This window comes from Lagopus leucura, unplaced genomic scaffold (assembly GCF_019238085.1).
Source record: "Lagopus leucura isolate 7727_CA_CO unplaced genomic scaffold, USGS_WTPT01 Super-Scaffold_100021, whole genome shotgun sequence".
NCBI classification, from domain to species: Eukaryota; Metazoa; Chordata; class Aves; order Galliformes; family Phasianidae; genus Lagopus; species Lagopus leucura.
The window spans coordinates 7,279,085-7,298,254 of NW_024962274.1; the positions used below are offsets into that span (position 1 = coordinate 7,279,085).

The 19,170-nt window shown below is 37.1% G+C and overlaps 1 protein-coding gene across 5 annotated transcripts in view; it reads left to right on the plus strand.

The window, feature by feature from the left end:
• DOCK10 (dedicator of cytokinesis 10) overlaps positions 1-19,170 on the plus strand; it is a 117,483-nt gene that overhangs the window by 72,208 nt on the left and 26,105 nt on the right. For all 5 annotated transcript variants that reach the window (XM_042878266.1, XM_042878267.1, XM_042878268.1 and 2 more), the window contains exons 20-38: positions 171-294; positions 445-566; positions 1,217-1,303; positions 1,840-1,932; positions 4,376-4,494; positions 6,907-6,976; positions 8,559-8,672; positions 9,290-9,361; positions 9,966-10,112; positions 11,576-11,659; positions 13,739-13,835; positions 15,484-15,528; positions 15,913-16,088; positions 16,214-16,330; positions 16,748-16,859; positions 17,558-17,679; positions 17,765-17,879; positions 18,020-18,086; positions 18,846-18,893. In XM_042878266.1, the coding sequence (XP_042734200.1) occupies positions 171-294; positions 445-566; positions 1,217-1,303; positions 1,840-1,932; positions 4,376-4,494; positions 6,907-6,976; positions 8,559-8,672; positions 9,290-9,361; positions 9,966-10,112; positions 11,576-11,659; positions 13,739-13,835; positions 15,484-15,528; positions 15,913-16,088; positions 16,214-16,330; positions 16,748-16,859; positions 17,558-17,679; positions 17,765-17,879; positions 18,020-18,086; positions 18,846-18,893 (1,931 nt within the window). The remainder of the gene's footprint in view (positions 1-170; positions 295-444; positions 567-1,216; positions 1,304-1,839; positions 1,933-4,375; positions 4,495-6,906; positions 6,977-8,558; positions 8,673-9,289; positions 9,362-9,965; positions 10,113-11,575; positions 11,660-13,738; positions 13,836-15,483; positions 15,529-15,912; positions 16,089-16,213; positions 16,331-16,747; positions 16,860-17,557; positions 17,680-17,764; positions 17,880-18,019; positions 18,087-18,845; positions 18,894-19,170) is intronic.

Below are 19,170 nucleotides of genomic sequence, written 5' to 3' on the forward strand. Positions count from 1 at the left end.
CAAATATCTATTACAAAGGCAGCAACAGCACCACACAGATGAGCAATTGTCAGTAAAGGCAGACTGTACTTAGATCTTTGTGTAGAGAGATGTCATTCATTTAGACCATCTCTGATGCCTGGTTTAATCGATATTTAAACTAAAGTGAGGTGTAACGTTTTACATTTCAGGTGAAAATTGAACTTCCCACTCAACTCCATAAGAAACACCACATTCTGTTTTCATTTTATCATGTCACGTGTGACATAAATGCAAAAGCTAATGCCAAAAAGAAAGAGGCTCTGGAAACACCAGGTACCTGTAGCAGAATTACTTTTAATTATAAATATAAATGGTGTACATTCAAATAAGGATTTCAGAATTTCTGTCTAGATGTTATTGTCTTCCTTTAAATTTGAGCAGCTTGTTCTCCAAGGTGTCATATTAATTTGTTCTTGTGTGCAGTGGGATATGCATGGCTTCCGTTGTTGAAAGATGCTCAGCTTGCTTCCCAAGAACACAACGTGCCAGTAGCAAGCAGTTTGCCTCCTAATTACTTAAGCCTTCAAGAACCTACTAGTGGAAAGGTATTAATTCATACTTTCATATATTCAAGTAGCACAGAGTAGTAACTTGCAAGCGTTTTATGTGAGATCAAGTTTGCATTTACACTCATCTAAAAGTCATCCATTTTGGAATGCTCATGTGCATAGTATCATTGAGTATATAAATGAATGTGTGTAACAGTGGGCTGTGAGCCATATGATGCTGACTCAAGAGCATATATGGAATAAGTGCATTTTATAATTTTCTTCTACAATATTATACTTAACATCTCCAAAACTCCAGAAAGAACCTTTAATGACAAACTCAGGCCATATGACATTCATTCTCCAGTTGATCCACAATCATGATTCATTCTCCAGCTTCGCAGCGTGATATCACTCTTTCCCACTGATCCTGCCAGTTTGGGTTATTTGTGCCTTCTTGTTTGTTTTACTATCGTCATGAGGACAGGGTAGGGCAGTGATCTGGTCGCTTGAATTACAATGTTCATGGCCTCTTGCTGAAAAGTTGGCTTTTGTTGCACTAGTTCTCTATTTGTGAAAGCTATTTGGAAACAAATAGCTATCACAGTTTGTATGTGCTTATGTGCAAACCTACACAGTGAAAAAGAGGTGCTGACTTGAATGAATAGGAAATAGTGCAAAATATGTTTTTTGTTTTATTTTAATAGCAGATCGGCTGTGATGTAAAATGGGTAGATAGTGGGAAGCCACTTTTCAAAGTGTCTACTTTTGTTGTATCAACAGTAAATACTCAGGTAAGCTGAATTTCCTCTTAGCTCTGTTGTCTGTTTACAAGTAAAAAGCATCATGGAAAGTCTGAAAGATGCTTTCTCTCAAGTCTTGTATGATATGTTTCTCTAACGTTTAAAGGTTACTTGAGTATAGAATGGCAAGATGACAATGATGGAATTTTAATGAAAAATAAAAGTGACTTAATGTCATGCTACAATAAGAGTCATGAAATGTCAGTTTAACAAGAACAACAGAAATTGTGAGCACTAGGAAAATAATTCTGGCCATTGAAATCCCCTGGATTGTGAGAAGAAGACTAATTATTCACAACACAGAAAGAAAAGATTGGACAGAGGACCTAGAGATGTTTTGTATATAATAGGGTATATATAGTAGCCAGAGGATTAACCTAAATAACTTGATCTGTCTTCCAAGGAGTTACGTTTAAGGCATTAGGTACCAAGTGTTGTCTTCAGGAAATTTCTATAACCAGTTTATTGGGTTGAATTCTAATCCTTTCTATAGCATGAATTAACATGAACTTTTGTTTATCATTTAGGATCCATACCTGAATAATTTTTTCTATCAGTGCCAAGAAAGGGAGAAGGATTTCTCTCAGCCTCCTACCTCAAACTTCATAAGTTCTTGTAAGGTAAAGTAACCTGCAGCACAGAATTATGTTATAAAATGGTAATTAGGACTTCATCTCAACTGATCTACCACTGCACAGTTCTCAACATGGCATAGATTTGGCAGTAGGCAATGAGTCTATGACAACTCCAGTTAGGCTTCATTGGTGCAGCAACTGTATTGCTGGTCTGAAACATGTCTCCCATTCCCTTTCCAATTTAGAGCACAGGTGCATCTGTTTTATTCCCAGTTTTGATAATCCAGCCTATGCAGAGCCTCAGTTTCCTTTAAAAGATGGTTGAGTGTTGTTTTGTTCCTCTAGGGCTGTCCAAAATAAATGATCTGGGGCCTGTTGGCTTCTGGTATTCCCCCTAGTCCTCTGTTGCCTTAGATATACTGTGTTTTGTATTACCTCCTACTTGTCTCAAGATTTTTTTCTCAGCAAACTGCTAATTAAAAGGGCTTTTTTTGGAGGGGGAGGAGGGGAGGTTGTACTTTGCCTTTGTATAAATCAGGAGTACTAGTTACCTGCCAAGGTCTGAAATCAGTTAGAATCTATCCTTTCTGCGGAGATGAAATGAGCAAGTAATAGCATTTCACCTCAAGTACTGTGTTCAGTACTCACAGACCCCTCACAACAAGGAAGATATTGAGTCCCTGGAGCATTCCAGTGAAGGGCAAAGAAGCTGTGAAGGGTCCGGAGCTCAAGTCTTATAGTGAGCAGCTGAAGGAACTGGGATGTTCAGTCTAGAGAAAAGGAGGCTCAGGGCAGACCTTATAGCTCTCTACAACTCCCTGAAAGCAGATTGTGGTGAAGTGGAGGTCAGCCTCTGCTCCCAGGTAATAGCAACAGAAAACTGGGGAATGGCCTTAAGTTGTCCCAGGGGAGATTCAGGTTGGATATCAGGAAAAACTTCTCCAAAAGAGTGGTGAGGCATTGGAACAGGATACTCAGGGAGGTAGTGGTGTCACCATTGCTGGAGGTGCTCAAGAAACATGTAGATGTGCCACTGAGAGACATGTTTTGGTGGTAGGTATACGGTTGGACTAGATGATCTTAGAGGCTTTTCCCAATCTTAATGATTCAAATTCTATGATAAATGTGTCTGTATTTGGTAGAGGTCAAAAGCTGTGAGGTAGCAGAGGTATAGCAAGCAGTTTTAAAAGAGCATTGGGTAAATGTAGGACTGTAACACTTCCTTCATGAATTAGCACTCTGCAGTCTATTTAGTGAACTTTAAGACGAGGAGAAGACTGAAGGATGGCTATGACATTAGTTGCACCACTGTATTAGCTCTAAAACATTGTACGTGGCTGGTATTTATTATTTTTCCTTGTAGCAGGCTGTAAAATCTAATTGCTGTTTGGGGGTTTAGACATGACCATCGTGTATGTGCTTTTCCTGTTTCATTTGTCATTAATGTTTGAGCAGATTTTATAATGATATTCGAGAATTTTCTATAATAAGCAAACAAAATGTTCCAATAAATTACAGCCCCAGTTCTCTGAGCAAGGCCTTAAGGGTGATTTGAAAGGATTGCTTTGGTTTTAAATGCTGACAGTTTGTGCTAGTTAATTTAACAAAGTGATTAAGGAATGCTTTCAAAAATGAAAGCGTGAGTTAATTATAGATTATACCTCTACTGAATGAAGACCTTATTTGTGAATTTTTGAGTAAATGTTAAGCATATTGGACAAAGTTCAGGAATCCAAGCTTCATTACTTTCTAGCTATCTAAATAACCAGAATCTCAGTGGGTTTTGTTTGCTTGTAGCTTACCTTTTAAAATATTTCATTGATTTTATTAGGAAATAGAGATAATGTTGTCTGTAACAAGGGATTAATTATGCAATATAATTGAGGAGTAATGTTACACAAGATATTTTTATTTATAAATCATTAATAACTTTGAAGAAATTTAGGAAAGATTTAGAAATGACTGAAATGCAAAAATTGAAGGAATTTAAAGGATTTTATTTTATTTTTAAATTAAGAGCTCAATATCTTCCTTGATCAGAGAAGGTAATATAATGTCATTCTAATAAAGCCAGGATGTTAATATTTTTATCAGTGCGCTTTTTACATGATTAGTTTAGCCACAACAAGTACATTTCACCAGATTCAAACATAGAATGATTTTACCAAAAAATATTTGGAAGTGCATGTTGTAAAAATAGTTCATTCTTTCAGTGCTGTGGTTTTGGGCTCAGGTTTTTTGTTTCTTTGTATTTTAATCAGGATAGAGCAAAAGATTGGAATTCTGAGATGTGGACAATACCTGTAGTTTCATGGATTATTCAAAACAACTCATGTTTAAAACAAACTGCATCAGGAAATAGTCCTCCACTTTGCTGTCCATTTCCTATCACTGTAGCCATTCTGCCTTCCATGTGCTGAAACAGGAGAGGAAATAACTAGCTTTTGTTTTGGAAATCTCTTAATTTTCTTTCTCATGTCCGTTACAGAATTTGATGAGGATAGAGAAGATCCATGTAATTATGAACTTTCTTCCCATAGTCCTGAATCAACTCTTCTGGGTTTTGGTGCAAAACAGTGATGATGAAGTTGCAACAGCTGTGACCAGGTATCTGAGTAGGTTTCGTATAAAGGACATAACTGTACATGTTCGTCCAAAAATAGCTGCTCTCATGAAGGCTGACTACAGTGTTTACACTTCAGTAAGTGAGAATGCCTGCTTCCCCTTAACACAAGGTTCTGCAAGTAATTCATGGAAGAGCACATGGCATCATGTGGTTGGCTCTGGTACCAACAAAGAGACCACTGATCATGGTGAATGTGTCTCTGTACCCACAGGCAATGACAGTTAAAGGTCTCATTCTTGAGGAGCTAATTACTTCTTAATGAACCTGAATATCAATTTTAATTTATATTTGAATGTGAGGATGTGGAATTCAGCATAGAAAGAACTTAGCATCTTGCAACAGCCAGCAAAGAGTCAAGCATTCAAGTTATGCTTTTCTAGGGCATTTTCTAATTAGAAATATATATCAGCAATAATTGGAAAGCCATGGGCAGCATTTTCTGGTGAGCTAGCAAACAGCTGGAATGATTTTTCGAGCTTCTCACATAATGAGATTGCTTTTATTGATGCTGTTGATCAGTGCAGCAGGAAAAAAAAATACTGGAAAGATTATTATTCTTCTCTGCAGGAGGGCAGAAAGTGGCACTGCATTTTCTTTTGGCTATAGTGGTGTTTCTGGTGCACTTCTGCCAGGAGCTAAAAACTGTGACTATAGCTAGTAGGAAAAAATGACAACTCTCAGCCCTCAACAACCCTGTTATACTCAACTGCTGTCAGTACATTTTCTTTCTCCAATTATTTTCCAGGATTCATTTCTGAAGAAGGATTAACTAGGAAAACTTAAATGAGGAAGCTAAATTCCTCATCTTAGCCTTGGGAAAATAGAGTTTTAGTATACTTTATCAAAGGTTCATGGCATCTTGCAGAACAAAGTCCTGCCACATCTAGGTGCTAGGAAACATGCCTCGAAATTTGTGATTTCATGACTACATGCAGTTTTCAGAGGGAAAGAGACAATTGGCCTTTTGTCCTGGAATCCTTCACAGCCAGCAAATCTACTAGTGTTAAGACCAGTTAGGGAGAATGAAGAATCCTTACCTTGGCTAGAATTGAAGTATCAGTTGACCAACAGGAAAATTAATACATCAGAAGAAGCAGTTGTTTAAAAGTTAGACTTAATGATTAGATGGAAAATAGGAAGATGCTATTTTTTTTTTTTTCATGCATCAGAACTCACCTGGTTACAGAAAAAAGGAAGAATGCTCAGTTTTTTCTAGTTTGTGGTGGCTTTTGTGCTAATACTGTTGATGTCAACAAGAATTTGCTCATCTGCTGTGTGCGTTATTCATTGATGTGTCCTATATATACACACATTGTATTTTGTTCTGAATAGCTTGGAGCAGATTGTGTTGAACTTATTAAAAGCAACAACAACAGAATGAAAGCTTAGAATTGCTTATGTGCTGGGAGAAAACATTATGCCTTTCATACTCTCTCACGATTACTTACTTGTCCAGATGCCTAGACGTGGCATCATTTCTCTGTCTTATCTTTGCCAGAGCTTATTTCATTTTCAATTCAGAGTAAAGGCTGAAGGATCACAATGGACACAACTAACTTCATCATAGAATTTGTATCTTGCTGAAAGTTTTACTACTTCTACAAAAAGAAATTATATATATGTGAAAAATATGACCTTGAAAGAACTACAAAGCTTTTGATTGCAATAAGAATTACTTAGATCACCCATCTATTAGAAACAGCTGCTTGTATGTGGACCAGAGTCTGGCATGTATCTGTTGGTGTCTCTATGTATTAATAATCCATTTCAGTTGTGCTATCATTATGAGTGCCCTTGAATTTGAGATACTGTCTACCAAGTTTTTGTATTAATGTTCTTTTAACATAAAGCTAAGATTATGAAATTTCAGGATGTTTTCTATGTAAAATATCTTAGATTTGAAAAAAAAGAAAAATAAACAAAGTCCTAAATGAAGAAATGATATGGTTAAGTTGAAGGTAACTTCACGTGTTTTCTGAAACAAGATGGTGTCAGGCAAAATGGCTCACATAAACATTTAAGAGAAAACCTTCCTGAAACACTTGATCTCAAGTACTTCTACATCTGCTGTTAACAGAAGCACAGGCTTAAGTTTGGTGTTTGCATGACCTGAGGAATTCTCTTCCATGTTAATGATCACCAGGGTGTTTCACAGAAGCTCAAAGCAGCTTCAAATGCCATGAATGCCCACCCTCTCCCTGCTGCACAGAAATGAGAGCTCAGCCTGCTCAGACACTTGGGCTGTGGCTGAGTCCCAAGCAGTGCACAGAAACTGCAGGACTGTTTTAAATTGGGTCTTGATAACACAATAAAGTGATTTGTTAAATGACCCTTCTCTGCCTTGTGACACAAAACAGTTCAATTTGCATTTTTGGTTTTTGTTTATTTTCCAGGGTTCTTACTAATATTGTTGCTAAATGCCATGAAGAACAGCTAGACAACTGCATCAATTCCTATGTGACGGTATGAATGCTGCTAAACTTAAGTAATTTTATGTAGCTGTTTTGTCTTGATTTGTGTTTTTTTTTCTTCTCGTCTACCCTTAGTTGTACTTCTCTGTAGCTTTCTCTGTGTTAGCATTGCAGCTTTCTGCCACTGGCAGGCTAGGTGGCTCAGCAATGAGGAACTAAGACGAGACTTTGAGGAGGTCTTCGAAGAGTGAATTCCAGTCCTGTCCTAAGTTTTTTGTGCCACCTTGGACAAATTACCCTGCCCCTCCATGCCCTAAGTGCACCATATGCAGTAGGGACTCTCCATTCAGTGCTTCAATCTTGGTTTCAGTACTGAGAACTGTTAGTTGATGTCTCCAAGGTGTGGGTTTACTTTCATACTTCATGGAGGTGTGTTTTACGGGTGAAGCATCTGAGCACCTTAGTCAAATTCTAATCTCAGGTACCATAACTGAAACCCAGAGGAATTCTGTTGAAGTTCAGCAGAACAGTTGAGGCTGTGAAAGTAATAATGTATGTAACATATAAATATAGTTAATTCAGTGGGTATTAACATCTGCTTGATAACTTTTGAGATTTGCATTAGACACCTATTGTGATTAAATATCTTTGAAATTGCAGGTGATTAATCAGGCTATACCAAATGTCCATTTAGCTTGTTTCCCATTTCTAGCAGCAGCCAAAAGTTAATAACTGTTAATCTCTTTTATCTATCTGTAAGGAAATGAATAATACCTACTTTTATTTTGCAAATAAGTAAATTCAGAATTGTGAGTCACTCAGATACTGTAATAATGTGAAATTACTCTCACTTAACTAAGTGGACCCAGAAGTGTCAAATGGCATAGGGAGAAGCTTATTGCATCTGCTCAGGAAATAAAACTGAATAGTAATAAGATATTTTCAAGGGATAGTCCTTTCTTTTACATTCTTTCTGCTTGTACTGAAATAACGTTTCTTCCTAACTAAAGTGGTTGCAACACTCTTGTTTTTGGGAAGCCATAATTGATCACAGTACCAAATTATTAGCTGAATAAAATATTAAATAAACCTCAATAATAGATCTATTAGTTCTGGGCAGTTTATTAGGTAAATTCTTATCTTTAGGGCCTGATGGGGTTTAGTTTCCCTTCTATCAGTTCTAGTGGGTGCTTTACACATTTCAGGATGAAGAGTTGCTACTTAATCTAACAGTTGCCATTGGAAGAAAGGAGGAAGTGAAAGGTGGCCTTGCCTAGGTGGGTGAAAAACCCTCCTTTCTCCTTCTAATTGCCTATTCTTTGCTTCCCTGGTGGAATGGCTTGAAAGGCAGTTTAGTTATGAGGATCCTATGCCCTACTGGAGGAAAAAATATGTTGTGGCAATGATTTTTAGCACTGAGTTGAAATCAGTATCAAGTTCTGCTTAAAACTCAGACTTTGTAGGGGGTAGAGTTGTACTGTTACTGCTAGGGGAATTAAAGATTGTGTGAACATATTTTTCAGTCAAGATGTTTTAGAAGGCAAAAATTGTCAGCTGTTTATGGTCAATAATTTATCTTCACCTACTTTTTGTATTTGTTTCAGTACTATTTTGACTTTTTTGTTGTTCTTCAGTATGTGTTCAGAACCAAATCATTTGAGGAAAGGACTATTCATGAGGAGCTGGCCAAGAATATGACTGGTCTTCTGAAGTTAAATGACCAAGTAACCGTGAAACAGGTTTTAAAGGTGAATGATGCTGAATTAGCATTTGTAATTTTACAACTGCTTTTCAGCCTGAAGCTTTTCCCTTCTTTTTTTTTGTCTTCTTTTCCTGTATGAGCTTTGCATAAATTCAACCTGAACTGATTCAGCAGAACAGACTTGCAATACTTACAACTTCTTAAGATAATTCATTTCTCAGAGTCCATGGTTTGCATAAAAATGCCTCCTTTCTCTTACTAAGTCTGTATGGGAAACCTAATTGACTGCACAATATGACATTAGCACTTAGGATATTTTGGTTTAATCTTTATTTTAGAAGTTGTTGCACAGAGAATAATCATGTGTTAGTAGGACGTTTACATCTGATTTGAGCTGCTGTTTTTGGGTGGTTACCAAAATGAAAAGTATTGAGTTCCTCCCATAAGCAAGATCTAAGAAATTGATACATGTGTAAGCCCCGTTAATGAAGCTACAGTTACTAAAGTACACAGTACTCTTGCTCTTTCACTTATTTGTCATGGAGAATTTACCAATATGCTTTACTGAGAAATGCATTCCATCTCTAAAGAATGGAATTGGCCTCATAAAATATTTCTCAGATAATCTTATTTCCTAATCTCTTTTTTCCTTCTTTTAAACAGCACTCCTGGTTCTTCTTTGCAGTCATGTTAAAATCAATGGCACAGTACTTGGTTGATACAAAGAAAACAAAGGTAAGCATATATGTTGCTCATAATTAACAAGGTGATCAGGTTCTAAGGGAAAATATAAAATGCAGAATCATGTGAAATAAATGTATTTGGAGATTTCTTCTTGAGTGGACAAAAAACCAAAAAGTTGTTACACATTTTAAAATACTGTTTTTACCCACAAAAACTCTGACCTGCTGGGCTCAAACCTATTATTGCTTGTACAGAACTAGTCAGCCAAAATACAGTTGCATCATCTTTGTAACAGATGGATTAGAATGGAATGAGAATTCTATAGTTTTTCCTAGCAGAGGATAACTAGATGGCAGATAGGTGATCTTGAAACAAAATTTTGAGAAAACCTGTAATAGCTGGAGACAAGTTCATTTTTCTTCCTGGCCTCCTTTCTGCCTAGTTATCAAGGGTACTTTAAGCATACATGTGCTGGCATCTGAAGATAGCTTTTCCCACTTTTCTGTGGACAAGCTCCATGAAAATCTAGAAATACTTACATATTTTCTATTGAATTATCTGTGCTTTTCATTGTCTTTACTCTTGATCCAAACGTGATTTCAGGTTTAATATGCAGTGTTACATAGTCTCAAGTGATGATCTATTCACTGCTTAGGTTTCTCGAACTCAGAGGTTTCCAGAGTCATTTCAAACTGAGCTGGATACACTTGTGATGGTCATGGCAGACCATGTTGTTTGGAAGTACAAAGAAGCTCTTGAAGAAGCTAGGAATGCAAACTACAGCACTGCCAGGTTTCTCAAGGTATATATTCTGTCATTACACTTAATTGCCCATACTTAATGGAAGATTGAGGCTATTCTGCTCTAGTTGAAGGGAAAAAGCAATTTTGAGTGAGTGATGGTTCAATTTCCAAGTTTAGTATTGAATTATAGCTCAGTTTTTCTATTCCCTTGGGTCTTTGACAATGCAAAAGCTTTTTCTAATTCTGTTTTAAAACAGTTTTGATGGATTTATATCTATTCCCTAAGAGTCAAGTTTGTGAATTCTACAGATTCTTATGTTATATTTAAATTAATACAAAGTTTGGTAAAAATAAATAAATAAATAAATAAATGTATTTCCCACTGAACTGGTATTTTTTCCTTAAATACTGGAGCTCTGAATGACTGAGTGGATTAACTTTTCCTAATCACAACCACGGTAGGCAGCTTTTACAAATCAGAATAAGCAAAGTGCAAATATTGCATGGAATACTGTAACCTATCTCTTTATGTCCTTTTTCTTAATATCCCTTTGTTTACTAGATATAAACAAATTCATATGCGAGTTGGAGAAGTCATAAAGTGGGTTGTGTTTTTTTCTTTTTGTCCTAGTATTTCTCAGTCATATTTATTTCCCAACATCAAATTAGTTGTGAAGCATTGGAAAATTGTCATTCAGTAAGTGGTGTGTCCAGCTATTTATCTAAGTAGCATGTGAAGCTGCTTATCTGGTGATTTCCCCCCTAACTTTCTGTTGGAAGGAACTACCCTTCTCCTAGCATATGGAATGCTGTATTAGTATACACTGAAATCCAGGCCAAAATCTTTTATGACAGATTGAAGCTCAGCATTAGGAGGAAGCTGTATTCCAGCAGTAAATGCTCCTGTGAGGTTAGAAGGAAACCAACCACAAACTGAAGGTGGATTTCTCTACACTCGCACCTAAGTAAAATTAATAATAGAATTGAGAATAGATAGGAATTGCTATTACATTGGCTTCTGTTGCTTGTTTAATATGGATGTCCAAATAGCTGTATACACACTTATCTGCATATATAGCTGCATCTATTTGTGGCGGTATATCACTTGGAAGATGATGAAGTTTGAGGCAAAAGCATAGATGGAGAAGCTTAGTCAGTACTGTGAGGTGTTACACCTCTGTTGCTGCAGTTTTGTGTGTTATTTTTGTACTGTTCATCTGAACTGAGAAGATGATAGTGTTGTGTTATGCAATAAGGCATATGTTTCTGTTCTAATTTCTTTTCAAATCTGGTCTGCCAGAAACAATTACATAGGTACAGGGACAGTATGATCAACGCGTAATTATTTGCGAGGAGGAAGAGCTGATTTTCATCAGTTTCCCAGTGTTCTTTCCCCCGCTGTTACTGATTTCACCTGCCCAAATGATGCAGGTTTACAGATGATGCAAGACAAAAAGCGAGGTTGATGAAGTCAAGTACTGCTTTTTTAGCAATAAAATAATATTCTTTCCTCTTTTCTTAGCGCTGCTTTACATTTATGGATCGTGGATTTGTGTTCAAGATGGTCAACAACTATATAAGTATGTTTGGAACAGGAGATAGCAAGGTATAGTTTTGATGTTAGTTTCTAAGTGACTCACTAGTAGAGAATGATTTCATTTTAAAAGCATTCGTAATGCATTCCATTGCTTTGCCATCCTCAGAACTCAGTCGTTAAAACCTTAATTTTACAAGGGTTCTCCTACAGATGAACTCCTGGTCAAACATGAAAATTACTTATATGACCATTTCTGGAAATTCTTTAGATGCAAAAAAAAAAATCAACAGATGTGCATTTAAGTACACTTTTCCCTTACAGATGAAGTATTAACAAATATTTCATGTAAACCTTGGCTACATGTAAAGTATTGTTAGCAATTACCAGTCTGTGAATAATATTAACAAAAATAATGTGGGGCTTTTTTTGTTATGGTTGCTTTGGAGCCATCTATTCTCCTTCCTGAAAGTGAAGAGCTGTGTCCAAACAACTACTCACTGAGTGCTGCTAAAACATGTAAAACATGAAAGAGGCTGACCCATTCTTTGAATTTAAGCTTTGATTCTTGGGAGAATATGCTTGGGATTTGGTCCACAAATATTAGTAACATCTGAGAGTAATTTTATTTGAGGGCATTAAAGTAAGAGCATACGAACAAACTACCATTGTGTAAATTTGACTGTATGGGACCTTGCTTATAACACAAGTAAGCCAGTGAGCTCCAAATTACTTTGCACTTGCTATGAGGAAATTCCATGTAGTATGAATTTCTTCTATAACATCTATAATGCTCAGTGATGTAATTTGGATAGTAAATGTCAAACTACAGGAGGTCCCAAATTTTTCAGCTCGATTCCTTCATTTTTAATCCGTGAGAGAAGTCACGTATCTTTCTCCTATTCCAGCCATGTATGTGAACTATCTCACCACATTGTTAAGACAGTAGATAACAGGATGTATTCGGGATGCGCAATCTGTGTGACTCATCTCTCCCAGAAAGCTTACAAAACTTTTGTTCATTAACTTTTTGTAACTCTTCAGTGGTGATCTGGGTATTTTTAAGTAATGAATGAGAATTACTCCAATCTGTTTCACTTAGTAAATCAAAATATCGTGCTGTACACAGATTTCTCACATCATCTCTGGAGAAGATGGATGGTGTCTCTTGGTAGTAGTGTTGTAACCTGGAGCCTATAATTCTGTGAGCAATATTATGTAATCTGAAAATTACTTCCGTATTTCAAAATTCACTAAATCTAAATGCATTCAGCCTCCTTAACTGTGAATATGTACACATTGCCAGCCACCCAGCTTCTTTCCAAAGCCATCTGCTGGGACACATGAAGGAAAATCACTGTGAATTCGATGCAGATGTGCTGCTGGAACAGGCTTGCATCGCACACAAACAATAGCCATAAAGTAAAATCACAGGCCTTTCCCTGAGGTCAGAAATCTCTGTCTTGGATTGGCTTCATTTTCAGTCAGACACCTAAGCAGGAGTCAGGCGTTAAAATTTCCTGCAGGATTTGTTCCTATATGGCCTTTGCTTCTTCAACTGGATTGTTTATTTTACAAAAAGATTATACTATAATCTGGCCTCTCTTTTCAGGCAAAATAAATTCAGGCAAATTTAACAGCATTTGTTGCTGCCTGAATAAATAGTCTGTGCATGTATCAATATATAACACTGCAGTCTCCGTTTATTCTAATTGTGAATAAATACCTCCCTGGAACTCAATTCACTGTGGTATTCATTCAAAAAGACTCAGTTCTTCTTGGAAAACGTACTTCAAGTGCTTCCTTTCTTTAATTGCCATTAGACCTTGAATTCCATGGACAGCTGTATTCCTGATGTACTATAGTGCCATAAAATGTTTCAAGGAAAACCCTCTACTCAGTAGAGGATCAAGCTTTTATTTATCAGTACATCTTCAATGCAAAATCATATTTGAAGAATGCAGTAAGGATTGTTGGAGTGCAACAAGTTCCTTTGATAACAGAAGAAAACTAAATGTTATTCATGTAGCTTAACATAACCAGCCATAAGGTTTTATCATCGGATGTCAGTTAGAGATAAATAGAGCAGCTCTATCTTACTGTTTTCTTTCTTCTACTGTAATCTGAGCTATTACCTGTTATGATTTTCAGACTTTACATCAATTCAAATTTGACTTTCTCCAAGAAGTCTGTCACCATGAACACTTTATCCCTCTGTGCCTGCCCATACGATCTTCAAACATTCCTGGTAAGGTGCCCCCTAAAAGGATTTTGTAGAGTAGGGAATTACTGGGTGGTTCAGATAACTCTAACGTACTGTCTGTACATCAACCATGGAAGTTTGTCAGATGTGGTATTTTACTGTGATAAAATAATGTTGCTTCACTGTGTCTGTAAATAGAAGCAACCCTTGCATGCCCAGCTGGAAGGTGGGAGCTGACTCTCCTACTGGAAATGTGTTGAAATCTCTAAACCCTGAATTACTAAAGCCTCTGCACATGGAAGGAGTTAAACAGATACAGTAAAAAGGAGAAGACAGCAAGGCTGTGGTGATTAGAGAACTGTGAAACTAATTGCTGGGAAAAGCTTTCCTGCTGCAGTTGACTGTATGACTTGTCCATATGACAGTCCTTCCCTTGGGAGGAGGACATGAGGAATTCAGACACCTCCTTCTTATGGAAAAAGAGGCTGTTGGTACTTTAGCCTCTAGAGTATCTGTAGAGTATTTCTAGGTTGGCAGGAGGGTACCATGCAATAACTCTTTCCTTCCAAATGCATTCACTTTACATTGTCACCAAGTTCTGCTGTGTTTTGCCTGGAGCAGCATGGCAAGAACGGCTCATTTCAGAGTGCGTTAGTGCTGCCACCTGAGCTACTTCTGAAGGTGGGAAATACTGTGGATAACCTACATGAGAAGCAGATTTTGTTTAGACTTTGTTGCAGGAGCTAATTGACTCTGCTGATGCCCCAAGACAAGTAGCAGCCACGTTTTCCTGAGCTGACGGCCCAACCCCCCTGGCTACCAACCCTGTAGCTGGACAGTCTGCATGCACAGCAGGTTTCCTTCTACCTGGAGCAGGAGGCTGATTGATAGTGAGAGCAGAGCCCTGCGCTGCTCCTTTGTGCACACTGAAGCCTGTTGTTTAGGACCTAACTCTGTGGCCAATACCAGCTACGAAGTGCTTTTCTTCTTGGTTTCAAAGATGGTAGGATTTCAGCTCTAGGTACAGCTGCCAGTTCTGACAGTTTTCTGTGGGCTCGGGGATGTTCTGTTGGAATGTAGTCACTGAAGTTGCTGGGATCTGAGGGTACCTTTCAGGGATGGGAGAATTATCCTTCTGTACAGCATTTCTCAAGGGAAGTGTCTCTTTTCTTTTGCATTAGTTTGTGCCACAATAAAGAGAGTTCAGTTCTGGTGCTCATCACTGTTAGCAAGCTTTAGGGATTTTATGTTTTCCAAGCAGTACATTTTGGAGAAATATCAAATACTGGCTAACAATTCATTTTTAACCTGCTTGGGCAAAAGCTGTGCAACGTGTCACTGTTAAACCACTGTGAAGTTTATTACTTCTTTGTCATTGTGAAAAAATATATATTTTTAGAAACATTTGATGAAGACAATCATTTGGCCATTTTGTAGTGTTTTTTTGGTATAATTGAAAAGCTGAAACTTACTGTAGTGGTTTCTTGTGCGTAATGATGTAAACTGGTTATTCATCTTCTATTTCATACAAAGCAGTTGTACAAAGTTGAAATGAAAGCAGAGACCGGTAGAAGCTGCTTCATTCAAATATCAGTCAAATTATTTAAAAAGTTACGAAGTTCATGTATTTGATTGTTTATTTTTTAAAGCATTTTTTTTTCCTGTTATTGTTTTATATTTATGGTAAATGAAGACCCCATGACACCTTCAGAATCAACCCAGGAATATCGAACGTCAGGTATGAGCAAATTACTGTGTAAGAAGCAAGTAGAATTCTGCACTAAGAGCCTTAATAATGAACAACTGTTGTCACTGAATTGGACTAAATTAAACCAAATATTAGTCAGTATTTGTAAAAGTGAAGTTAGTCTACAATTTGGACTTGGTGCCTCAGAGGCACCAAGAGACACCAAGAGGCACCAGAGATCAGTCTTACTATGTACAAAACATTTGAGTTTGTCGTTTTGGAGTGTGTATATAGTCTGGATGAATGGGACAGACAGACCAGGAAATCAAGCTTTAACAGTGGACTAAATCACAGTTATTGAAAGTTCGGAAAACAGGAGACGGCTGTTTTTGTAGCATGCGTTAATTTAGGCTTTTTTGTCCTTTCTGTTCCAAGATATTCCAGAGTACACATTGACCAATGAATTTTGCCGTAAACATTTCTTAATTGGAGTACTGCTGCGGGAGGTTGGGTTTGCCTTGCAAGAAGACCAGGATATTAGGCACTTAGCTTTGGCTGTGCTCAAAAATTTAATGGCAAAGCATTCATTTGATGATCGATACGCAGAGCCGGTAAAGACACTTGTTTATTCTTTTTCCTTATTTGTTCATACAGTGGCTAAATACGTGAAACTTCCTTAGCTACCAGTATACAGTAATTAGTTTCTTCGGATTTATGTTATATCTTTTCTTCTTAGGCAAAACAAGCACAAATAGCAAACCTGTACATGCCACTCTATGGAATGCTTTTGGACAATATGCCAAGGATTTACATGAAGGATATGTTCCTTTTCAATATCAATACTTCCAATCAGGTAATTCTTGTGGCTTCAGAACACTGAGAGCAGTTCAACTGACCAAACTGAGGTCTGATTCCAAGGTCTGAGAAAATCCAATCTGGTGGGAAGAAATCCAAATTTATCCTTGTCAGAAATTAGCTAATGAAATACAGGTCTGATTTGCTTGCACACCCAGTAAGCAGAGTTAGACTTGATATATTCTTTTCAACTCCACTGACTGACATTGCAGATAGCTCTGGCATATTACAGTAAGCCTTGAGGGGTTTTTTTAGGCTGTCATGTCTCCACAGCTGAAAGTATGTTTTCAAGCTCCCTCTCTAAGAGGGACAACCTCTTAGAGGTTGTATGTGTGTATTACTGTATGTGTGTTGTCATTGTACAAGTTATGAGTGATATCATCTAGCAGTTTGTTCTGGTTATTTCAAAATACAGGGATCTAGGGATGATTTGAGCACAATTGGAGGATTTCAGAACCAGACAGCAATGAAACATGCAAACTCTGTGGATACTTCCTTTTCCAAAGATGTTCTGAACTCTATAGCAGGTATGTATGACAGATTGATCATCCACACAGGTGGATTTGTGTGTATCTCAATCCATTGTGCTTTCTGCTTAGTATTCATGGATGATATCATTAACCCATGTTATACAGTACTCAAGGAAACATGGTATCCAATGTTTCTCTTCCCTTGGGGTGTTTTTGGTTTGATTTTATTTCTCCTGTGAAGCTATTCTTCTTCCACTGCTTCACTTACTCTCCTGCTTTGGAATGATGCCAGGCTCTCACAGATCCCTGTGCCTGAGTTCATTCTTGCAGTCTGTTTGTCTTAAGAATAGTTCAAAGGTTTCTCCCGAGTACTCCTAAAGTCTCTTGGAGGAAAGTACTCTTAGTTTTCCCAGGCTTAACAGAAGGGTGAAAACAACTTACTTTGTACACATCGTCCAAACAATTCTGGGAAATTGAGGGACATCTTCCCAATGATTTTCATGGCTTTGGGTCAGGCGTTATGGAATGCAATGAGCCATTTTAATGACATTAATAATGGCAAACTGAATCATTTTTCTTCAACTTATTGCATGTTTTCTGTACCAAACATACTCATCAATATCTTTGGCATTGAAAGTTCAAAGCACTGGTATCAATCCAGCATGTGACACATTTTAAGTTCTCCATTTTTCTTGTTAGTTTTTGTATCCATAGATGTTTTGGTTTAGCATGTTTGCTATGACTTTCATTTACAGCCTTTTCATCAATAGCTATCTCTGCAGCAAACCATGCTGACTCAAGAGCTTCCTTAGCAAGTCTTGAATCTAACCCAAGTACCAATGAAAAAAACAGTGAGAGAACTGACACGTGTGAAAAGGTACATGTGAAAATATTGAAAATGATTACTAGATGTGAATACTTATCACTGAGCTCAACAAAGCCCTTTGCTGTCAATTCAACAGATCATGAGACCTTTGTCTTTGATTGGATCAACTCTTCGTTTTGACAAGCTGGATCAAGCTGAAACTAGAAGCCTTCTTATGTGTTTCCTTCACATTATGAAAACTATTTCAGAAGGTGAGAAAATGTGCACTGCCTGATTGAGGTTGTCGTAAAATAGTATGAATACCGAATCCAAACGAACATTAGAATAATTATCAGTGGCACACTTAATTCCTTGTAATAGATACGTAATATATTTTAATATCTCTCTTTAGATGCACTAATTTCCTACTGGCTGAGAGCACCGTTCTCAGAAATAACAGACTTTTTCAGCATTTTGGAGTAAGTTCATTTTTATAGTTATTTGATTAAACGATTATTTAAATGGCTGAATGATGATGTTCGAAAGCCAATGCTGTCAATTTTTGAGTTTGTCGTCTTCATGGTATAAGCTAAGAATAGCTATTGTATCTTCGATTATTTTAGCACACCCTTCCAAAGACATAGTGAGACATTAGTAACAGAACCCCTGTCTTCCAATATGTTGGCCATTTCTATGAACAGAGGCCTTAAAGCTTTGGGTTTTTCTCCCAGACATTTTAATAGTATAATTTCCTTGTATGGGATTGAGGTTCTTTTCTTCCATTTTGAAAATATTTAGCTCCTCAAACCTTAAGAAAAGGTATGTAACCAAGAACGTCTGTTTTTTCATCTCTGTAAGGTGGTCTACTCAGTCCAACCCATGCATGTCCATAGAATCTACACAGGTACCTATTTTCAGAATTCTCTTCCCACTTGATAAGTGAAATGCAGCTTAACTTCACCTGGTGAGGAAGCAATACTTTTACAGCCAAATCTTTGCCTTTGAGTTTGCCTCATGATCAAGCAGGAATCTTCAACCAGGGAGAAAGTGAAAATGGGTGAACAACGTGGTCCCCACACCTTCTACATACTTAGTCTGGAAACTTCTGCATCCTATTTTGCTTGCTAGTGAGCAGACACATTCAGCAGGTCTTCTCAAATCACTACAATTCAGCTGCTTCTTGTTGTCTTTTTAGTTAGGAAGCCATTAAAAGACATAAATGCTGCTTTATCTTTCAGGGTGTGTCTTCAAAATTTCAGATATCTAGGAAAACGCAATATTGTAAGGTAATTTTTGGTTATAACTATATTATAATATTTAAATATTACTGCAATATTATAGGCTGTATGTTAAAGTATTAAATTGTTGCTGATTACATTGCCTGAATGTTTCCTTTGTTTATCTTTGCCTGTGTTACCTTCTGAAAGCACCAAGCTGTTGTACACTGCATTTTTTTCTTCTATGCAGATATTCTTATCATAATGTTTTAGAGTGATGAGTACATGCCTGGTGTCAAAGATGAATTGCTTGTGATAGCCACTGTTGCATTTATAACCCATAGTT